General features: G+C 66.2%; 7 protein-coding genes across 7 annotated transcripts; 3 read left to right on the forward strand and 4 right to left on the reverse strand.

The window, feature by feature from the left end:
- Positions 1 to 3,335: 3,335 nt before the first annotated feature.
- EMIHUDRAFT_61580 (hypothetical protein) lies at positions 3,336 to 3,862 on the forward strand (the record flags this gene model as incomplete). The annotated part of the gene is made up of 2 exons (XM_005770804.1): positions 3,336 to 3,606; positions 3,699 to 3,862. Coding segments are annotated over 2 exons (435 nt in total), but the record flags the coding sequence as incomplete, so codon positions are not given.
- Positions 3,863 to 4,407: 545 nt separating this feature from the next.
- Positions 4,408 to 6,558, reverse strand: EMIHUDRAFT_61628 (kynureninase; the record flags this gene model as incomplete). Its single annotated transcript, XM_005770805.1, has 5 exons — positions 4,408 to 4,611; positions 4,645 to 4,788; positions 5,139 to 5,349; positions 5,515 to 5,741; positions 5,893 to 6,558. The coding sequence occupies 5 exons, from the start codon at positions 6,556 to 6,558 to the stop codon at positions 4,408 to 4,410; spliced, it is 1,452 nt and encodes a 483-aa protein (XP_005770862.1).
- A 1,365-nt stretch (positions 6,559 to 7,923) lies between these two features.
- Positions 7,924 to 8,658, reverse strand: EMIHUDRAFT_196702 (hypothetical protein; the record flags this gene model as incomplete). Its single annotated transcript, XM_005770806.1, has 2 exons — positions 7,924 to 8,292; positions 8,398 to 8,658. The coding sequence occupies 2 exons, from the start codon at positions 8,656 to 8,658 to the stop codon at positions 7,924 to 7,926; spliced, it is 630 nt and encodes a 209-aa protein (XP_005770863.1).
- A 257-nt stretch (positions 8,659 to 8,915) lies between these two features.
- On the forward strand, positions 8,916 to 10,346 carry EMIHUDRAFT_61724 (hypothetical protein; the record flags this gene model as incomplete). The annotated part of the gene is made up of 2 exons (XM_005770807.1): positions 8,916 to 9,598; positions 9,671 to 10,346. Coding segments are annotated over 2 exons (1,359 nt in total), but the record flags the coding sequence as incomplete, so codon positions are not given.
- A 3,678-nt stretch (positions 10,347 to 14,024) lies between these two features.
- Positions 14,025 to 16,003, reverse strand: DLD2 (putative Lipoamide dehydrogenase 1). Its single transcript, XM_005770808.1, has 3 exons — positions 15,357 to 16,003; positions 15,083 to 15,289; positions 14,025 to 15,001 (listed from the first exon to the last, which is right to left on the reverse strand). Exons 1-3 carry the CDS (start codon positions 15,975 to 15,977, stop codon positions 14,282 to 14,284), a joined length of 1,548 nt encoding a protein of 515 aa, XP_005770865.1. The 5' UTR covers positions 15,978 to 16,003; the 3' UTR covers positions 14,025 to 14,281.
- A 2,717-nt stretch (positions 16,004 to 18,720) lies between these two features.
- Positions 18,721 to 19,308, forward strand: EMIHUDRAFT_96154 (hypothetical protein; the record flags this gene model as incomplete). Its single annotated transcript, XM_005770809.1, has 1 exon — positions 18,721 to 19,308. One exon carries the CDS (start codon positions 18,721 to 18,723, stop codon positions 19,306 to 19,308), a length of 588 nt encoding a protein of 195 aa, XP_005770866.1.
- Positions 19,309 to 20,095: 787 nt separating this feature from the next.
- Positions 20,096 to 20,869, reverse strand: EMIHUDRAFT_96155 (hypothetical protein; the record flags this gene model as incomplete). The annotated part of the gene is made up of 1 exon (XM_005770810.1): positions 20,096 to 20,869. One exon carries the CDS (start codon positions 20,867 to 20,869, stop codon positions 20,096 to 20,098), a length of 774 nt encoding a protein of 257 aa, XP_005770867.1.
- Between the last annotated feature and the right edge of the window lie 689 nt (positions 20,870 to 21,558).

A 21,558-nucleotide genomic window follows, 5' to 3' on the forward strand; every position in this document is an offset into this window, starting at 1 on the left:
GAGCAACTTGCAGTTCGGCTCAAGCGGCAAGGGTTGGACGCGCTAACCACTTCCAAGAGTTGCGCTGCGTTGGCATGGGCGTTTTACTTATGTAACATGCTGAGGCTTCCTCGCCTCCGAGCCTATATACCGACCGTAACGACGAGCTAACGTTAGAGACGACTCTCTCTCTCATTCCCACTGTGTGAACAGTTGGGATCTGTTCCTGGATCCTGCGCAGCTAAATTCATAGAGCTGCGCGTGTTGTGTGTCCGCGCTATTGGCGCCGTTACGAGAGCGGAGAGGGGGCGGTGCGTGTCGCACTCCGACCTTCGCGTATCGTAGTTGTACTTTTGTAATTTAGTAAATCGGCCTAGCGAGGGTGTGTGTATGTATGTGCACGCCGATACCAACTCTTTTCACTCCAACGAGTCTCGTGTCCACACACACCAGAGTGCAGAGAGGTGGGCGGGGCCTCTACTCGCCAGGGATCTATGCACACACACCACGCGAAAAGAAAAAAATCGACCACAATTTACGCTACGTTGTTCCAGTCCAGCGCGTGTCTGTCTGCGGGCCTACGACACGAGCAGCTTGCAGCGGCGCTCGCCACCCTGGCGATTGTGCTGGACGGCGGACGGTGTGGTTGCTCAGATGGCCTTATGACGACCCCATTTCGACATCGTCCCTATAAGGCCTCTGCTCATGAGCTCCATGCGGGAATGACTGGCTCAACAGAGCCATTTGCGTGCGAGCCCGTGCCCCGTCCCGCCACCTGCCCGCCCCGCCCCGGAGCGCGACAAAATGTGAAGGGTGGGCCACTTGTGTTGAGGGATGGCAACCCATGTGCGATGTGGGTGTCTATGTGTTTCTTTCGCGAGCTAACCTCCGCTTTCGGGTGGAGGCGCACGCGCTGCTGACGGCGCTCGCCGGCGTTTGCGGCGCTATGGCGCTCGCGGCGCGCTCGTGGCGTTCAGGGCGGCTCGCACAGCGCCCACACACGCACACACGCACGCACGCACGCACGCACGCACGCACGCACGCACGCACACACACACACACACACACACACACACACACACACACACACACACACACACGCCCAGACCCCAGAGAGCTCCATCGTCCTAACACCCCAGAAAGCCCGAGGAACCGTGCAGCGCGTAGATATATGTCTGTGTGCTGTCTGCTGTGTGGTGCACGCCCTTCCTGCGGCGAGGTCTTCACTAGGAAGAAAAACCTCGCAAACCCAGGCAACGCAGCCGGGGCCCAGCGCCACAGCCGTCAGCCGTCAGCTTGCGGCGCCGGCCAGCTTTCACTCACATGGCGCTCTCGGCAACGCTGTGGGCCCTGGCGCTCTCCACCAGAACGGCTCGCAGCCTCCGCACGGCGGCTCGCCCCTGCCTCCTCCGCGCGAACCCGGCTCCTCGGCTGGCGCTGCCGCTCGAGCTGCCCGACGGCGGACTCAGCCTCGAGCGGAAGCTGGGCGAGGGCTCCTTTGCGGAGGTCGTCGCCGGCGGCGGCGGCGCCGAGGCGGTGCTGAGCGGGCGCAGCGGCGCCCGCGTGACTCCGGCACGGGTGCGCGTCGGGCTCTTTTACGGGCAAGTGACGCGCGGCAACGCGGCGGGCGCGCGTGTGCTGGTCAAGGCGTACTCGCCGTACGGGCAGCCTCCGTGGGCCGAGGACGGGGAGCAGGCCGGGCCAGAGGGCGGCGCATCCCTCTCCGGCGAGGCGGCCGCTGCGCTCGGGCTCGCGGACGTCGCGTCCTCGCTCGAGGCGGCTCTGTCGTCTCCGACGGCGGCCAGGAGCGGCGCGAGTCTCGCCGAGGCGCTCGCGCTCAACGAGTACTCCGCGCACGCGCGGGTGCAGGCGGCGGCGGCGGCGGCCGGCAAGAGCGAGCGCGACGTCGAGCGGGAGGGGCTGACGCGGCTGATCGGGCGGCAGGTGGAGCGGGGCGACCGTGGCGAGCCGCTCGTGCTGCACGCCTTTCCGTGGGGCGGCGAGGGGGTGCGGCTCGCTCCGCCAACGCGCCTGCCGCCGACGCTCGGCAGCTGGCTGGTCTTGCGCGAGCGAGGCGGCACCGAGGCGCAGGCCAAGTGGGGCGGCGTCCCGCTGCGCGCGGCGCAGCAGCGAGGCCGGTTCGTGCGCGGGGCGCTGCGCGGCGCGCTGGCCGGCCTCGCCGCGCTGCACGCCGTCGGGCTGCTGCACCAGGGCCTCTCTCCCGCGGCCGTCCTCGTCTCGAGCGAGGACGACCGGGTCGGCGAGAAGGTGTCGTCCTCGCTGCAGGAGCTCGGCTACGCGCGCGATGCGCCCTCCCTCTACCCAGCCTTTTACGTCAACACCGAGGGCTCCGCCCTCTCCGCCGTTGGGGAGGCCGTCGAGAGCGGCGACCGAGGAGGCGCCGTCGAAGCTGACCCGCTAGACCTTGGGCTGGCGGAGCGAGCGCTGCGGCGGACCACCCGCCCCGGCGACCCGGAGGAGCGAGCGCGCTACGGCCGCGCCGACGACATGCGAGAGTTCGGCCTGCTCCTGCTGACTTGCTTCCTCCTCTCGAGCGCGCAGCCGGACGCGGGCTTCGACGCGCTGCGGCTCCGCACGCTGACGGACGGGCCCTTCGCCGCGAGCGACGACGACGGGATGAAGACGGACGGCGTCGACGTCGCCGCGCTGCGGTCTTTCCTCGCCGACGAGGAGGCGCTCAGGATAGGCGGCGTCGGCGGGGTCGAGATGCTCGACGCGGGCGGCGCGAGGCTGGGCGGCGAGTTTGTGACCCAGTCCTCCGGCTGGGGCCTCCTCTCGCGCCTCCTCGCGCCGGCGTGGGAGGACCGGCCGGACGCGGCGGAGGCGCTCTCCCACCCCTTTTGGACGGCGGCGATGTCACCGGAGCCGCCGCCCGCGCGGGACGCGGCACCGCCGGAGAAAGGCGACGACCGCGAGCAGAGGATCGCGGCGCTCGAGGAGGAGCTGCGGAGGCTCGCGGAGCGGAAGGGGGAGGAGGGCTAGAGAGTAGAGCGGGGAACGCTAGGCGCGCGCTGACAGAGCACACGTGCCGTTCTCCTGTCGGGGGTGAGGAACGGATTAAGATTAAGTAAGTAGGTCGGTTGACGGTTGGGGGCGAAAGCACTTGGTCTTGGAGCTGCAGCACTTGGAGTGCAGTCATCAGCCGCACGCCCACAGGGCCGGCCCGGGGAGCTAAGAAGCGCACGAGCCGGACCGCAAAATCTTTTTCCCCCGTGCCCACGGAAAGAACGCAGCTCGCCGGGGCCGTACCGGGGCCGTGAGCAAACCTTGCTCACCGTCGCCCCCGCGCGAAGCTAGGAAAAAAGAAAAAACCTCTGGCTGCCAGCAGAGCCGTGATGCAGCACCTCTGCTGGCTGGTCCTCGCCGCGTGCATCACGCCGCTGCACGCGCTCGCGCTGACGGCGGCCGGCGGCCAGCGGCTCGCCCTGCGGCCCAGCAGTCGCTCGCCGGCTCTAGCAATGGGAGCAGTCCGCCAGGTGACGACCGAGGAGTTTGAGGCGGAGCTGCAGGACTGCGCGACGCCCATCCTGCTGGACGTGTTTGCGGTGTGGTGCGGCCCGTGCCAGCTGATGGCGCCGGAGATGGACAAGGTTGCCGAGCATTACGGTGCGTTGTTCCACAGGGCCCTGGTAGTGCGGCGTCGGTTGGCTTGGTCGCTGGGCGGGCGGGCTTGCGTGACGTGCGCCTCGCCAGCGCAGGCGACCGCTGTCGCGTCCTCAAGATTGACGCGGACGACGAGGCCGAGGTGGCAGACACGCTGCAGGTGCGCGGTCTGCCCACGGTGCTGCTCATCAACGACATGTCGGTCGTGATGAGGGCAGAGGGCGCGCTCATGGCGGACGAGCTCAAGGAGATCGTGGACTTCCACTTCTTCGGTGCGCGCATGTACCGGCCCGTGACTAAGAACCCGCCACCCTCACTCACGCACCTTGCCGCCAGGCGGGCCGAAGCCGAGTCTGCTCGAGTCGGAGCAGTGAGACAGCCGCTGCCGGCGAATCCCACTTGCACTTGGGCTCGGGTGAGGTGGGGCGATAGCAACGCAGGGCCTCTGCCTCGAGGTCGACGAGATACGCGGCTCGCGCCCGATGCGGAGATATCCGATGTGCGTTTGCCGTTTTTTTCGCGAGGCCCCACGACGCGCGGAGCCGGACGGAGCTCTCGCTGGGCGAAAAATAGTGTACGGTATCCGGGCGCGGCAGCGCCACTGTACTTTGTTACTCAGGACCGTCTCGATCGCAGCTCTTGGAGGCTGGTTCGTCGCAACCCAGCCCCACAACACAGTGTCAGCGCGAACCCGCCGCGTGCGGCCCCCGCCGGGGCCGCGGTGTGGAGGCTTGTTCGCCGCACCAGCCACCAGCGTGCAGCGAAGAGCGAACCGCGGTGTGTGGCGTGTTCCCGCGCCCGCGCTCACTTCTCCCATCGCCTCGCGAGCTCGACGAGTGCGTCGGCGAGCCGCAGCACGAAAACGCGCACGTCCTCGTACGAGTTGTAGAGCGGGACCGGCGCCGCGCGGACGATGTCTGGCTCTCGTGCGTCGACGACGACGCCGCGCGAGAGCAAGGCGGCCTCTAGCTCACGCATCGCTCCGGGAGGACCGCTGCCGCTCTCGGCCTCGGCTCCGCCGGGCGGCGGCGGCGGCAGCACGCGGAGCGACAGCTGGCAGCCGCGGCGGCGCGGGTCGGCGGGAGTGATGATCCTGATGCCGCAGCGCGCCGGCTGGGCTTGAGCTGCCGCGCGCGGGACAGTGAGCTCTTCCTCGTGGAGGAGGAGCTCGAGGTAGCCTGCGGGCTGGCGGGCGCGCGGTGAGGCTTCGGAGATCATAGTGAGGTGTCAAATGGGAGAGATCATGTGAGGTGTCAAATCATCGTGCCGCAAATGGGAGGCCGCAGCTCTTGAGAGGGAAGAGACGAAGGAGGAGGAGGAGGAGGAGGTGGGGGGGTGGTGGAGGAGGAGGGGTGGAGGAGGAGCGGAGGGCGGCGCCTGTGAGGAGCCGCGACTTGCGTCGCGCGGCCTGGATGCCGCCGGCGTCGCGGAGTGTGCGCAGCGACGCCTAGCGAAGCGGCCCAGCCAAGCTGAGGGCCCCTCCCCCCGTCCCGCCGCTGCCGCGTCCCCTCGTCTCGCGCCAAGAGGCAAGCCACCATCAGCGGGTTGACGTTCGAGCACGCGAAGCCAGCCGCGCCGGGGGCGGCGTCGAAGCCGTGCCTACGGCGCAGAGGCTCGTGGCTGGCGGGCGCCCCGTCGCGCCGCGCCGAAGGGCCCTCCAGGCGACCGCGCCTCATCTCGAAGCGAGGCCCGGGCGCGTGCGGCACGCCCCACCAGCCAGTCAGCCTGCGCAGGGCAGGGCAGAGGCTCAGCGGGCCGGCAGCCACCGCAGGCTCTGCAGGCCGGCTAGCCACTGCGGAGGGGGTGCGGCTCCCCTCTCGCACGGCGGCCTCGCCTCGGGTGTGCGCAGCCTACTCAGACTGGTCGGGCGAGCTGGGCTACTCCAGCGAACTGAGCGGTCGCCTCGGGTACGCCCCGTCGTCCGCCGCGTGCCGCGAGTGGACGAAGATGGCGCCGAGGCAGCCTGCGCCAGCGTTGAGGTACTTGTACGTGCACCAGGCGGCGAAGTCGACCCCCCAGTCGTGCAGGGAGAGAGGCACGTTGCCGGCGGCGTGCGCGAGGTCGAGGCCGAGCAGGATCGGCGGCTCGCTGCGCGCGGCGCGGGAGGAATTGATCCGCCGGACGCCGCGCGCGATCGCCTCCATGTCGAGCACCTGCGGGCAGAGAGGCGGCGGAGAGGCAGATGCGGCGGGGAAGAGGCGGCTGGTCGCGGCGGCCGGCGGGTCAGGCAGGCGCGGGTGCGGGCGTGCCCGCCTGCCCGGTCAGGTAGTTGGCCCCTCCGAGCAGGACGAGGGCGAGCGAGTCCTGCAGCGTGTCGATGGCGGCGAGCAGGTCGTGTGTGGAGAGGAGGCCGCTCTCCTCCCTCGGAGCTACCTCGGTGAGCCACTCGGCGGGGTCGTGCCCGTGGTGCCGGACCTGCGACGCGACGGCGTACCGGTCCGACGGGAAGGCGCCCGCCTCGATCAGGATGCCGGCGCGCCCGGCGCTGGGCCGGTAGAAGGCAGCCATCAGCAGGTGCAGGTTGACGGTGAGCGAGTTCATCGCCGCAACCTCGAGCGTCGCGTCAGCGGCGCCGACCAGCTCGCCGAGCAGCGGCACCACGGCCTCCTCGCACGACGCCCACGGCAGCTCGCCCTCAAAGTGACCCGCCACGCCGCGCTCGGCCCACTTGGTGAGCTCGCACATCACGGCGCCCTGCGCCGAGCGCGGCTGCAGCCCGAGCGAATGGCCCGTCAGGTACACAGACGGCTCCGCCTCGCCGCCGCCGCCGTCGCTCGCCGCCGAGGGACGGTGCGGCGGGATCGCGAAGTGCGAGCGTGCGCTGAAGGTGCTGGCTGCGTCGAGCGCTCTGGCGCACGCGGCGGAGGCGAGCGCGGCGCCGTTTACCTCGGAAATCTCGCGCAGGTACGACCCCACGTCTTCGGGGCCCTGATCCTGGGCGGCGTCGGCCGCCATGCGCGGCCAGAGAGCAGGATTCGCTGTTTCCGGTGTGGGATGGGAATCCGAATAGGGGGGTCGGCCACACTGGGGACGTCCGGCACCCCGAGGGTCCCCCTCTTTCCCCTTCCCCCCTCGGAGGGGGCCGGGCGAGGCGTAACCCGAGGGCCCTCTTCCCTGACCCCGCCCGCCTGCACGCCTGCCCTGCCCGCCTGGCTGATAAGATCTTTTCACCTCCTCATTGGTGGAGTATAGGTACGAGGGGGGTGGCGCATCTCTTGCGGGTCTCGCCAGGGGCGCCTACTAACCTCGCTTGCGAGGGGCGTGTGGCATGTCTGAACGGACTCGTGAGGGGCGCCTGCCAACCTCGCTTCGTAGAAGCGGCGCTTTGTACCCACACCCACCCCGCCGCATTCGTCGCCGGCGCGCGACAGGCTCCCGTCGGCCGGACTGCCCTCGACGAGTGGGTGTCGCCAACCAAGGCGACACGCACTCGAGGGTAGTGCCGACGGGACGCGGCTCGAAGGGCGTGGCTCCGCAGCGCGACTGGCACTCGTCGCAGAGGCCTCGCATTCGACAAGTCGGGAACGGCTCTACCCGCAACTTTATCGCTAACACGCGCGCACCGCCGAGCCTGCGGCGGGCGCGCTGCAGCCGCACGTCTACCTTCGTCATAGTGCCACGACGTGCGGCCTAGAATTAGCACACGTGCCTCTGTTCGCTAACACTCACACATTGAATTGTCACCGCCAGTGAGTGCGAGATAGGGCTGGCCGCTGGCGGCTAGCCCGTGAGGAGGGCGACCATAGACACCTCACTAACCCCACACACGGTCTCGTCCGGCCTCGCGGTCGGCGGAGATTGCTAGAGGACGAGCAAGCCTGCTCTAGCCTCGCATATTACCTCCTGTCGTCTGTTGTGATGTTGTGCCCTTGTTTGTTTCTCTTGGCACCTTGGAGTGCTGGGGGGGGGCGACAGGAGGAATGTGGCCCTGAGTTATGTGTACGCCAACTCAGGGTGTGTGGCAGCCAGCTGGCTGTGTGTCTTGTGAGCTTGTTTGTGTCTGTGTGTCGCTCGTGCGTGTCGTCATCATCTGTCTTGTGTCCACCCATACCGCGTTGGTGTCCAGTCCGAGCCTGGCTGTTCTTCACCTTTCTACCTACCTACTCATTTTAAGGGGTTAGGTGGGTAGTGGGTCGGGGGTGGGTCTGGACACTACCGTCTACCCCTACCCTACCCCGGAAACACTCGAACCCAGAGTGGAGTGTGATTTGTTGTTGTGGAGTGTGGCCCGCTATCTCTTGAAAAAGAAATTATCGGCCGCTCACCCGCCCCACGGGTTCGTCGTGCTTCGTATTTATTTATTACCCGCCCCTGGCCTCCTCACGCCTTCGCTCCACTCGCATCTCCGCCGCCCGCCTCGCCGCCGCCCTCCCCGCCGAGGTGGAGCTGCAGGTCGTGCAGCGCGTGCATGAAGCCCCCAAAGAGCCGCGTGCGCTCGGCCATCGTGGCCGAGAGCTCCTCTCCCTCTCGCCGCAGCGTCTCTAGCTCCGAGCTCAGCGCGCCAATCTCTTGCTGCGTCGCCGCGCGCGGCGGGAGCTGGTTGATGCGCCGCGCGAGCGCCGCGTACTGCTCCTTCTGCTGCCGGAGGGTGCGCTCCTCCTCGAGCTTCTTGGAGAGGGCCGAGATCTCCTCGCTCGTGCGGCTCATCTCCGCCCCGATCTCCCCCTCCATCGCTTCGTAAGACGCGACCTGCCGCGGGTGGTGCGGGTGGGTTTGGGGGGGGGGGGGGGGGCGTCGAAGGTCCAGGGGGGTGCAGTGGGCCCGGCGGCGGCCCGGCTGGAGCGCCTGCTGCACGTTGACCGTGATCATCGTGCGCGCCTTGGCCATGCCAAACTCGTAGGCCGCCAGCTCTCTCAGCAGCCCCTGGTACATCTTTTCGCACTCCTCGACCGGCGCCGTCTCGACCGCGGCGGCAAACGCAAGATACCTCTTCGTGAGGTTGCGCAGCGAGGTTTCCTTGGCGAGGAGGCGCTGACGCAGAATCTCCTCCTCCGGAGTCGCCGCAGCAGGTGTCGCCGCTGCAGCCGGAGCGCCCTCGCGCGTCCGCTTGGACATGTCTGCGCGCAGCCTGCGGGAGGCGCGTCCGGCGTCACGGGCGCGCCCCGCGGCGGGGGCGGACGAGGGCGAGGCGCACACCTCACACGCCGAACGACCTCACACGGCGAAGTGTGCGGAGGCTTTCTCTTTTTCGCCGCCCATTTCCTTTTTCTTCACCGTTTACCTCACCTTTTGTTGAGTGTGGTTTCATTGCGTGAACGGTTTCTCGTCCGTCGGCCCGTGGCGCGTTTTACCGGTTGTGTGCGCGCGCGCGAATGCCTTTCGGGACGGCATATGGGTATGCGCTCCTCCTGGCCGCCTCGTCGTCGGCAACCGCTGCCGCCGCCGCCACTGCCGGCGCAGTCCCGCTCACCATCACCGAAACCTCTCCAATCTCTGCAGACGGTGTGCCACGGCTGCTGGCGCGCCTTCCGGGCGTGGAGCTGCTGCCCATGCGCCCAAAGAAGAACTCGAAACCAGCACCTCCCACGACGGACCAGATCACAGTGATCATCAACTCCACGACCACATATCAGACAATCCTCGGCTTTGGCGGGGCCTTCACAGAGGCTGCAGCGCACAACTGGATTCGCCTCAGTCCCCGCGACCGTGCCGAGGTGATGCGACTTTACTTTGCCAAGCCTTCCGAGGGTGGGCATGGGTACACGCTCGGTCGGGTCCCCATCAATAGCTGCGACTTCTCAGTCCGCCCCTACACCTTCGACGAGGTCGCAGGCGACCGTGAATTGGAGCATTTTGACACCACCGTGTCTCACGACGTAGCCAATGGCATTGTGCCCATGATTCAGGCCGCACAGCGTGAGGTTGCGCAGCGCGGCGGAGGAGCTCTGACTATGTTTGCCTCTCCGTGGTCGCCTCCGGCGTGGATGAAAATTCCACTCCTCCCTCCCACGGGCGCTCGGGGGCCGGCGCCCTCTGGGATCTCGATTGCGCGCTGGTGGGAGGCCGACCCCAAAGGCAAGCGGAGCATGATTCTCTCGGACGTGCCGCTCTGTCTTGAAGCGGAGAGTCTGGGCCCCTGGGCAAAGTACTTTTCGCTCTGGATCGATGCGTACCAGCGGCACGGCATCCGAATCTGGGCCGTGACGATTCAGAACGAGCCCATGGCTGCCGTCGGTTGGGAGTCGTGCCTTTGGAGTGCCAACAATTCGGCAGCGTTTGTGCGGGACCATCTCGGGCCGGTGCTCGCTCGAGAGCAGCCCGGAGTGTTGATCATAGGCTACGATCACAACAAGGACAAGGTCGCGAAGTGGGCAAAGGCGCTATACGAGGACCCGCTAGCAGCGCAGTATGTGGCAGGCGTGGCGGTGCACTGGTATGGCGGCCTCAAGACAGAGAGCCTCGACGAGACGCACGCCCTCGCGCCCGGCAAATTTATCCTTGCGTCTGAGGCCTGCAACTGCGGCGGCGTGGTCTTTGAGCAACCGGACGCTCGGCGGTGGTGGGCGAGGGCCGAGGATCTCGCCCTCGATATTCTTGTGGACCTGCTCCACTGGGCCGTTGGATGGACGGACTGGAACCTGATACTCGACATCACCGGCGGCCCAAATCACGCTCACAACCTCTGCGACGCGAATATCATTGCCGACCCGCCCAATGCGCGCGGCCATGGAACTCTGACGCTGCAGGCCAGCTTCTACTTTCAGGGGCACTTCTCTCGGTTCATTCCACCCGGCTCGATCCGCACCAAGTTGACGTTTGACCCCGAGCTGCCACCGCCTGCAATCACCGCGTCCGACGTTCAAAATGGACAGAGCATGGTCTTCGCGGCCTGCGACGGCAACGCGGCGCAGCGCTTCGAGACCAGAGGCGGGAGCCTTGCGGTGAGCGGGACGGCCATGGCTTATGGTGACGGCCATGGCGTCGGGATATGCCTCGACGCCGATGGCGGGTCGGAGAAGCTGCACGCGTGGAAGTGCTACAGCAACAGTCCTAACCAGCACTTCACCTTCGTCCGTGTGCCAAACATCACCACTGCCGCTGGGGCTCCGGTCGCGCAGATTCGCAGCAGCACGACGCCGGTCCGCTGCATCACCGCGGTGCGTGGCGACGGGGCGCTGGTGGGCTTGGACGCTGGCGTTTCCATCATCGCCGCGCGGCTGGAGCACTGCCGCTCTGCGGGCGACTCGATGCAGACGTTTGTCATCTCCCCGGCACCCCTCGCCGGCGCCTCGGCCTTACAAGACCTTCTTGCATTGTTCGAGGTACACAACAACGGTGGCCGTGACGGCAGCGACGGAGACGAAGCGGCGGCAGAGACGCGAGAGGCTGTGCAAAAGACAACGGAGGCAGCGACGCAAAAGGCTGTGCGGACGGCGATCCCAATCACGGTCGAGTGGCGAGGCAGTGCTGGTGGCAGCGATGGTGATGGCGGCGGGAAGGGTGGAGGACGGTGCATGCAACCGCTTCTCGTCCCCAAGCCAAAGTTCGCCGCTGTTTCCTTTGTGACTCCCGACGGCGGCCAGGCGCTAGTCGCGATGAATCGTGGCGACGAGCCCATTCTCCTCTCCCTCTACGACGAGACCTTGTCCGTTGGCGCCACCGGGCTCCCCATCCCGGCGCACTCCATCCAGACTTACACCTGGGGGAGCAGCGGCAAGGTCAACAACGCGACCCCGGTTTCGAACGGAACGAAACTCGTGTCGCAGGCGGAGTTCGAGGCGGGCATTGCAGCGGCGGAAGCGGCTGCGGCGCGGGAGGAGCGGGAGGCGGTGCGGCGCCCGAGTGGTGGGGACATCTGTTCCGACGCGTGCCCATTTGCGTTTGACCAGCAGTGCGACGATGGCGGCGACGGGTCCGAGTTCTCGATCTGCGGTATCGGAACGGACTGCGATGACTGTGGCCCAAGAGGGCGTGGCCACGATCGTTTGATGCGATGGGCACAGGCATTGCTAGTTGGCGTTGTCGTACTGATGAGTGTTATTGCATGGAGTTTACATCGTCGCAGGTGGCGGGCAGGGGGTGACGGGCGCGGGCCGTGCTGCATGCAGCAGGCGCTGCTGCCCAGTGGAGACGGCATGATGGCGAGGGACCCCCCTAGTGAAAAGGGCATCGCTCTTCGATGACATTACCAACCATATCGATAGAGCGTGTGTGAGACTCACCAGACACGGTCCCACTCTCACACAGCACCAGAGGTGTTCCTATAAGGTATATACTAGAGAGAGCCGTGTGTGTGCGCGGTACGCTCGAGTGTCGAAAGCGCTCCGAGTATAAGAGAGTGAGAGGTAGCAAGATAATGGACTCTCGGAGTCCAGCATGTGAAAATGTGACTAGGTCCAGCCGCCCTGGGTGAGCCAGATCTGACGTCGTTTTGTATCGACCTCTACTGCTTACTACCCAGCCCTCGAGAGTGTATCCTGGCTGTGTGGTCCTCCTAGGATATTTTGGAGCCCCTTAAAAGCGGCACACAATGGGACGCCGCCGGGAGCGGGCAGAGGCCACGGATGAGACACACGGGTCACGGCCAGGGCCAAGTTTGTGAACCACGGCTTCGAGCGGCCCTGACCTCCTGACCCCTGAGCAAGTCCGCCGCAGGGGCCGTGTCTGAGCTCACTCGCGTCGAATGCTCTTGCGCTCGCGTCGTCTGCTCTTGCGCTCGCGTCGAATGCGAGAGTGTGTACTACTACTCAACATCCCGGTCCTTCTGTCGTGAGACTCTCAGACTGAGACGTGACGGATCATGATAAATTATCTATCATTCCTCGGGTGTGCCGGGGCGAAAGTACATCTCCTCCTCGCCCTGGCGCTCGAGCAACCTCACTACAGAGCTCAGAGGCTGGCAGCACCTCTTCTCAAGTCTCTAAAGTCTCGCCCGACAAGAAAAAGTCTCTGCCGGTACTACAGGCGCGCCGACCGGACCACGACTGGGCGGGGCATTATCGTTGCCGCCTCGTCGCCCGCGTTGAGAGAGTCGCACACAAACTCGTGGGGGGGCAGGCGGCGTCCGCGCAGCCCCTCGTGGGGGTGCCCACCGCTCTCCTCTCACCGCTCCCCCCCAGCCCGTGGCACCCCACGCACTCGTCCCTCTTCAGGGGCGCAAGGCTGCACGTTTGACACTTGCCTCGGCCAACCTCGCCGTCGCGCCCGCCGCCGCGACCAAGGAGGTGGCCTCGGCGGCCCAGACGAAGCCCGTGCGGCTCGTTTGGGAGCCGCGCGCCGTCCCTCTCTCGCCCGCGCCGCTCACCACGCCCGAGCTCGCCCAAGCCCACGTCCCTCCGGCCGCAGGCGCCGCCGGGGAGTGACCAGCGCCCCTCCCGAGCACCTTCCCGGCGGGCAGCGCCTCCGTAGCGGCGCTGGCGGCCCCTGCGAGCCGGCCGGCGCCACGAGTGAGTATTCGAAGGCGCGCGCGTCCCCTCTCTCCCCGGCCCGCCGCGTCTCTCTGACCACCCCTCCCCCTCCCGGGTCAGGCGTGCATCGGGCGTACAAAATGGCCGCAGAGCGCAGCTTCAGCGACGCAATCTCTTCCGCCTGAGCGGTGGGTAACTCCCTGGCCGGGCTCGGGCCCTCTCGGGCTGCTGCGAGCTGCGCGATGCGAGTCCCCTCCGCCGCACGGCCGTGCCCCTGCCCCTCACACTCCGACTCCGCCGCAGGACCGGTCTGGCGACCCGGGACGGCCGCCTAGAGTACCACCACCGACCATCCCGACCCCGTGGGGGCCGGGGCGGGCCAGCCAGACGTGAGAGCGCCCCTCCCCCCCTCTCGCGGCGCGTCCCCTCCTTCCTCCCCGCACCCCGCCACCCGGCTCGCCGCCCCGTCGCCGTCGCGAGTCAGCCCTCGGTCAGGTACTGCCAAAGGCGGCCGCAAGCAGCACCATCGCTACCAGCGCCACCGTGCCGGCGCTGGTGAGCTCTGCGGCCCGTGTAGCGGCCCCTTAGCCCGTCGCCCGGGCACATGGCGCCCTCACACCGCTCCTCGCCCCCGTCTTGCAGGCCAAAATCGTCGACATCGCGTCGGCACTCTCTACGGCGCGCCTGGGCTTGCAGAGGGCGGCTTGGGCGGTGCAGGGTGGCTGGGCCGCCCCCCTCCCGCGGTGCGCCAAGCCTCGGGGGTCGGGGAGACCATCTCGGGTCGCCGAGGGGGCGGGTCGGACGCCCGATCCGGCTGCTGGCCGGAGGACGTCGCCGGCTCCGCGATTTTGGGCGCCCCAGGCGCCTCCAGCCGGGCCGAGCGGCGCCAGCTGGTAGCTGGGGCCGCAGGGCGGTCGGGACGACACCGTATGCTAGTCGGGGTGGATTGTCTAGGGGCGTAAAGTTCGGTAGAGTGTCCGTTTGTGGCCTCCGGACGGGCTCTGGTCGGAGCCCGCCCGCGCCGCGGGCCGGCTGAGGCTGTGTGTCCGTCCACTGTGGACCCAGTGATGGCCTAGGAGCCCTGCACGGACGGTGTTTATGCTATATAACACCTAGGGACCGCGTGGGGTGGGCGGCGAGCCGTGCATCGGCCGACATTGTGCCGACATTGTGCCGACATCGGCCGACATTGCGCCGCGGAGCGTTCTCGCGCCGGCCTGTCCACAGACTCGAGCTCTTCGAGCACCGATTGGTCCCCTCCGCACACGTAGAGCATGGTCAAACCAGGTCATGCAAAACGGGCCCTGAGTGTGACCGAAACGCTTACCTCCTCAATGCGCCGAGCGTCCCAGCCCCGCCTTGAAGGCCTCGTCGAGCACCTCGCACAGCGTCGGGTGTGTGTGCACCGTCATCGAGAGCTCCTGCAGCGTCGTCCCGTGCTGGATGGCGTTGGCGCACTCCTGGATGAGGTCCGCCGCGTGTATGCCGATGATGTGCACCGCGACCACCTCGAAGGTGTCCTTGCGGAAGATGACCTTGGCGATGCCCTCGCCCTCGCCCTCGGCCAGCGCCTTCGAGTTGGCCTTGAAGTTGCCCTGCGCGATGCCCATCTCCCAGCCCTCCTTCTCCGCCCGCTCCTTGGCCTGCTCCTCGGTCGGCCCAACCATGGCGATCTCGGGGTGGGTGAAGCACGCCGCCGGCACCGCGTCGTGGTTGAGCACGTGCTCGTGCCCGCACATGTTCTCCACCGCCGAGATGCCCTGCGCCGACGCCGCGTGCGCCAGCATCATCTTGCCGTTCAGGTCGCCGATGCACCAGAGCCCGTCGATGACGTTGCCGTCCTTGTCGAGCGCGCGCATCTTGTCGTCGACGGGGACGAAGCCGCGGTTCGTCTCGACGTTGACGTTCTCGAGGCCCAGCCCCTCCGAGAACGGCTTCCGCCCCGTGCACACCATCACCGCGTCCACCTCGATCGTCTCGACGTGCTCCTTTGTGTTTGCGTCAATCATCTTGACCGTCGCGGGCCGCTCGCCGGGGATGCCGGGAGTCACCTGAGGGAGGCGGGCGAGGCGCGGCGGGCTCGGCGCGGGCGAGCGGGCCGCCGCGTCCGCCGCGCGGCAGGCCGGCGGCGCCTCGGACGCGAACACGTTTGTGTACGAGTCGATTGCGCGCGGCCGGATGAGGATCCGGTCTGCGAGCTGCGCAATCTGGCGGTCAAAGAAGGGCATCATCTTGGGCATCGCCTCGATGAAGGTGACCTCGGAGCCGAGCGCGGTGTACACGTCCGAAAACTCGAGCCCGATGTACCCCGACCCGATGATTGCGATCCAGTCGGGCACCTGCGGCAGAGAGGCGGCGGTCGGCGGGGGGCCGTGCGTGGCGAGCGAAAGAGGTGGCGAGACGCGCCCACTCGAGCTTGAGCGCCTCGTCCGAGGTGAAGACGGTCTTGCCGTCCGTCTCCACTCCGGGCGGCACGAAGGGCACCGAGCCCGTCGCGAGGATGACATTCTTCGCCTCGATGGTCTTTCCGGCGCCGACAAGCTCGATGCTGGTAGGGCCGGCGAGGGAGCCCTTCTCCTCGAAGACGGTGACGCCGAGGGCGGTGAGCGAGCCGCGCAGGTTGCCCTGCACGCGGCTCGCCAGGTTGTTTGCGTGGTCCGCCACGCCCTGCCGGTCGTATGTGACGGCGCCCTCGAGCTTGACGCCCATCGCCGCGAGGTGCTTGTCGTTCTGCATGTCGCGCACGCGGCCAGAGGCGGCGAGGAGGGCCTTGGACGGGACGCAGCCGCGGTTGACGCACGTGCCGCCCACGTCCTCGCCCGCGCACACGGCCACCTTGAGCCCGCGCGACACGGCGTGCAGCGCCGCACCGTGGCCGCCGACGCCGCAGCCAACAATGACGAGGTCAAAGTCGGGCTCGGCCATGCGCAGGCCGGAGAGCGCGCCGCGGCCGGCCGTGGCGCGCGGCGCGAGGTGCACCGACGGCAGGTAGGCGCCGGACAGGGCCGCAGAGAAGGCAGAGAGCATGGCTTGTCCGGCGAGCGAAGGCCTGAGATGCGGTGAACCTCTGTATTCTTTTTTCCTTTTTGCTCTTTTCTTTCATTTCCCTTCGGTTGTCTATTTTCTTTCTTTCTTTGAGAGGCCCCGCCACGAGAAGTGCGTTTTGGGGATGCAGGGGTGCAAGGCGGCAGGGATGAAGCCGCAAAGGAGGCGCGCGAGGCAAGGAGGAGAAACGGAGAACGGAGAGATTGAGACGATTTTACCCCTCTCTTGGATTTTTTCGTTAGAAGGGTGGGCGACGGCCGTGAAGCGTGATGCGTGAAATCCCTGACCCTGTGTGGTGGCGGCGTGCCGTCCTCCCATCCCTGCTCCCTTGGCTCGTGTCACGTGTGTTCTCTTTCTTTCTTTTACACGCATCTCTCTCGCATCCAAGAAAGAGAGAGATGTGTCACACACTCGCATCCAACAAATCAGGTGATGATATGGGAGAAAAGGGGGGACGACACCGCCCGATCTACCCTCCGGGGTCCCTCGGCGGCGTGCACCTCGATCCTGGAGCCGAGTGATGGGGTCCCAAAATGTCGTGCGATGGTCTCAGGCCCAGTGAGGCAGTGCATCCGACTGCCCCGGATCCCAGCTGAAACGAGCTCCTCTTGGCTCCAAGTAGGCAAGTGCTCTTGTAGCATTAGCACTCTCTCGTGGTCTTGCTATCGCGATCCACGGTCGCAGCTGGAGAGGAGTTGGCCTGTATCCATGCTTCCGGAAACCAAAAAGGAAACGAGAGTACGAGAGGGTCCCCAGCACTTTGCGTTTCCGGAAATTTCCAGGGAAACTAGAGGGTACTCCATTCTGGCAACTCTCGAGTTTCCCTGAGTCTGAGAGCTGGTCTGGGGCAAAATCTGAAAGGCGAAACCGAGGAAATCGGCAAAATACCGGGGGGTTTCCAGGTATACCCGCAAAATACCCAGATATCTTGCCGCTTTGGCTGATTTTGGGCCCAAACCAGCTGATTTCCACGGAGTTTCCTCGGGAAACTAGAGAGGAAACAAGAGGGTGTGCTGTGGAGAAACACGGAAAGGAAACGAGACGGTAGTGTTGTGGACGGACGGAAAACACCCCCCCTTTATGCCTGACCCTGGGCATGGCCTCCCTGGGGGGGAGCTGGGCCGGCCGCCTCCGGGTCCGCAACTCGCACGGTGGGCTCGCGTCCGGGCGAGCATCCGAGGCCCGCAAATGTCCTCTCGCTGGGCGCGACCGACATGGAGACTCACTGCACACAGATCTGTGCTTTTGGCGCCTATTGCTCGCTCTCTGGGCAATCGCAACGCCAGAGGCTGTGCTTGGAGAGTGTGTCGCAGTGCTGCTGCGTCAGTGGATTGAGCCGCGACGCAGGCTCCATCGGTGAGCTGCGGCGGCGCGCCGGCCGCTCCATCCATAGCTCTCCGGCGAGCCGTCGCAAACGCGTTTTCCGTCCGTTTTCATCGAGTTTGCCCGAGTGGTAAAATGCAATCGAATCTGCCCGAGTGGTCAAGTAAAACTTTGCCTTGGGCAGCGAGCGAAGTGGGTGAGACTGATGATGCTCCTTCGACTTAGGGAGCGGTTCAGCTGCTGGGCGGGCTTCAGGCTGGTGCTCACGCGAAAAGGAATCGACGCGATGTACAAAGCATACACAAGAAGAGGAGAAAGAAGAGGACGGACATCAGTGATGACGAAACAGAAGCTAGCGCAGACGAGGGCAGGGCAGACCCGGGGACGGCGGAGTCGGAGCAGACGGCATCGGCCGCCGAGGAAACGTTGGGAAGAGGCACGAGGAGGGCGGCGACCTCGACCGACTACGGAGGACCCGTCACCAGACGACGCAGGGCAGACGACGGGGAGGCCGAGCAGACGCGCAGGGCGAGACGAGGGAGGGAGCAAGATGTTGCTGAGATCAGCAGGAGGATGTACGACGAGATTAGGAGCAGCAGGGACCCGAGGGACCATGTGGAAGACGGCTAGTGCTAGTCCCCCATCGGGAGGACGACCGACCCCGGCTAGTCGCCGACCACACCCACAAAGAACCCTGCACAAAGACCGCAGGGCGGGGACCTGTTCCTTTTTACCCATCTCCTAGTAGAGGTGTCCGTTTTATTTATTCCCACCGCTTGGCTTCGTCAACGGGCGAGTGCCTTACCACACTCGCCTCGGCATCACTCGAAGCCGCGAGCTCGGATGCGGCCACAAGAGCGGCCTGCTTGGCACGCAGCTGCGTAATCGTCGGCCCGCGTGCGCGGCTCTTCACGGCCTGTGCCGGCGAGTTGGCGTTCACGCGCTGAATCATCATCGTCATGGCTGCTGTCTCGCTCGCTCGTGCGTCCTTGGAACTTGTGCCCGCCTCCTTCTCCTATGAGCTCGTATGCCACGTCGCCGCCTGTGTTTGGGTTTCTATGTTTGCTGTGAGAGAGGCTTGTATCTTAAGAATTCTATGTTTGCGATTTGGAATTTGGTATTTGTCCAACTCTTTGTTTATTTATTTACCTACCTACCTACCTACCTATTATCTCGAGCAGCAGCGGGCCAGCGGCGCGCAAGAACCCCTTTCTTTCCTTCGGGGGCACTCTTCCGCACCGGCCTGTGTTCGTGCGTCCCGCCCTTGTCTCCTGGAGATGCCACGTCATGTTTTGGCTTCTTCCTGATCTTTTTGTTTACTACCCTGGTATGAAAAGAAAAAGCTTTGTAACGTGCGATAAGACGGCAAAGCCCATTGAGCCAGTCTTCTCTCTCGAGCCTGATGAGCTCCACTGGCGGCGGCGCGGACGGCCGGTCCGACTGGGCCGGCGACTTTGCCTGCGTCGAGTGCGGCCGCAAGCGGCTGACGGCCGCCGCCTTCTCCAAGCGCTCGATCGAGCGGCACCGCACGGCCAACGTGCCGCTCAAGTGCACAGCGTGCGTCGAGGCGGCGGCGGCCAAGGAGCGCGCGGCGGCGGCGGCCAAGGCCGCTGCGGCGCCGGCTCCCGCCGACGGTGGCGGCGGTGAGGTGGTCTGCAGCGCCTGCTGCAAGCCGAGGCCCGCAGGCGACTTCACGCGGGCGCAGCTCCAAAAGGGAGCCAAGGCGCGGTGCGGCGACTGCGTGGCGGCGGCCGGCGCGGCGGCGGCGGCAGCGCCGTCCGACGCCTGGGAGGCGAGGTATAAGGAGGCCAAGGAGGCGGCGCGAAAGGCGGAGGCCGTCGGCACCGCAGCAGCGAGGCTCGCGGCGGCGAGCAAGGTGGCGGCGTTAGAAGGCGAGCGCGTGACTGGCCTGAAGCCAGTGGTGCTCGGGCGCGGCGGGCGCGGGCGCGGCTCATGGAGAGGCCGAGGTGGGACGCGTGGGCGGGCGTGAGCCATGGTGACTCTCAGTCTCACCAGCTGGGCAGGCGAGGGACACGCTTGGGAGAGGATCTCCACAGTGCGCGCTCTCACGAACGAAGACCTCTCTCTGTTTACGTCGGTAACCCCGGGAGTATTGCAATACAAGCTAAAAAAGCTCTCTCGAACAACACCTGGCGGTGGGCGCGGGGTGCACAGGCTGCAGTGTGCAGCTGCAGGACGAGAGCGGAGCGCTCAGGCCAGAGGCAGAGCGCTGAGCGGGGGGCCACAGATCGCGCAGAGACGATGGGGAGAGACGGCAAACGGCGAGCACACCTCGGGCGGCCCGCGCCGGGTATGGCGTATGCACGCAGCAGTGAGCAGAGCGAACACTCGACGCTCGAGCGAACGAGCCGCGACAGCCGGCGCGACACAGAGCGAGGGCGCGCAAGGAGCTGCATTTTCTTGCGGCGCTGCGCCCGCACCACGGCCGACAACGCATGGCACCTCCAGCAAGAGCGCGTTCTGGTGTAGAGGGCTTGTTGCGGGTGGGCGCGGATCGATGCTCGCTATCGAAGATGTGGGCGCTCGCGTGCCGTCGCTGCTGAGAACGCCAGCGCCCGCTCAACCGTGACGAGACGGGGCGTGAGGGCGGGCTCATCGCCCTGTGCACGATTGCCTCGTCGCAGAGGGCACAAAAAGGCTCGAAAGGTAACCTCGCAGTGGCGCACCACGCGCCGCCGGCCGTCGGGGCTCCAGGCCTATAGTGGCACAGGGCAGTCGGTCGGGAGCGTGGTGGCGGGAGACACAGTGCGTGGTGACTAACGGTTTCCATGTTCGTGGGTCTTGGAGTGTGGGCGTCGCAACGGGAAGGCTATACGGACGTTGCGCCGCCACTCGTGGCATACGCGGCCGATGGCTGTGGTTCCGTTGATTGCGCCCATCGCCGAGACGTTGCGGTGCACAAAGAGCATGTTGCCGGCCAGGCCGCAGTCGCACAGGTACACGTACTGCTGTGCACGGAAGAGCTGCATCAGCTGTGAGGACGGGCGCTGCACCGAGACGATGGACACGGTGTGCGTCTCAAACGGGAAGGTGGCCATGAGGTCGTCCTCGGCGCCGTCGGCGTTGAGGCTGAGGTAATCGATGTGGCGCGGCACAGCGAAGGCGCGAAAGAGGTGCGCAAACGTGACGGCTCGCACCGTGCTCTCCCGCTCATAGTCCGCCGCCTCGAGACGTTCGAGCACGCGAGCCACCTCCCCTTCCCGGCCAGCGACGACGGCGTTCTCGAGGGCACTGTAGGGGCTGCGAGCCCCGAACGGTCGCTCCAACGTCAGCGGCACCGTGCCTTCGACTTTCGCCACGCCGACACCAACCACCGTGCAGCTGCGGGTGGAAGTGAGCCGCTGCTGGAAGTAGGGCCGAGGCTCGAGGCACAGCCCGCCCCACCCGTAGTCGCGCTCGAGCGCGAGGGTGTTGGAGTCCTTGACGGGAGCGCTGGCGGTGAGGTCGATGAAGTAGCCGCCTCGCTTGGCGCCCAGCAGCGCCAGCACCGCCCGGTCCTGCTGCGCCGAGCTGTGCCACACAGGTGACATGCGAAGGCTCGGACCGGGTATGCAAAGAACTCGCGGCCGACGGTGCTAACGCGGACTGCCTCGGTCAAGGCGTCGTGCGTCCGAGCGAGGACGTGTCAAAAGTTGTCACTGGGTGACGGGCCCGTTCGAACACTTCTTTCTTCAAATTAGCTTTTGAGAAAATTCTCTCCCTTGCCTGCGATGAGTGTGCAGCTGTGGGCACGACTAAATAAGGACCTGAGTGAGAGTCAGGGACAGCCTCGCGCACCCTGCCTGTCTCTCTGTCAAGTCTGTCTGTGTGTGATGAGTGACTCTCTCTCTCTCTCTCTCTCTCTCGCTCGCTCGCTCTCGCTCTCTCTCTCGCTCTCTCGCTCTCTCTCTCTCTCTCTCTCTCTCTCTCTCTCTCTCTCTCTCGCTCGCTCGCTCGCTCGCTCGCTCTCTCTCTCTCTCTCTCTCTCTCTCTCTCTCTCTCTCTCTCTCTCTCTCAAACTCTCTCTCCCCCTTCCCCCCTCGGAGGGCCGGACTGAGGCGTCGAGGGCCCCGCTCTTTCCTTCGCATAGCGGCCACTCTTCGGATCGCTGGTCGAGCGACCCGGGGGATGCCCCGCGCGCCTGACCCAGGCGCGAAAACGAATCTGCGAGGCGTGGCCGCTCATGCGGCCCGATGGGGAGGAGCGGGGCAGCTTACCGGGATCGGCTTCTTACACAGCC

The sequence above is a fragment of the Emiliania huxleyi genome (assembly GCF_000372725.1).
Source record: "Emiliania huxleyi CCMP1516 unplaced genomic scaffold EMIHUscaffold_4, whole genome shotgun sequence".
Classification (NCBI taxonomy): Eukaryota; Haptophyta; order Isochrysidales; family Noelaerhabdaceae; genus Emiliania; species Emiliania huxleyi.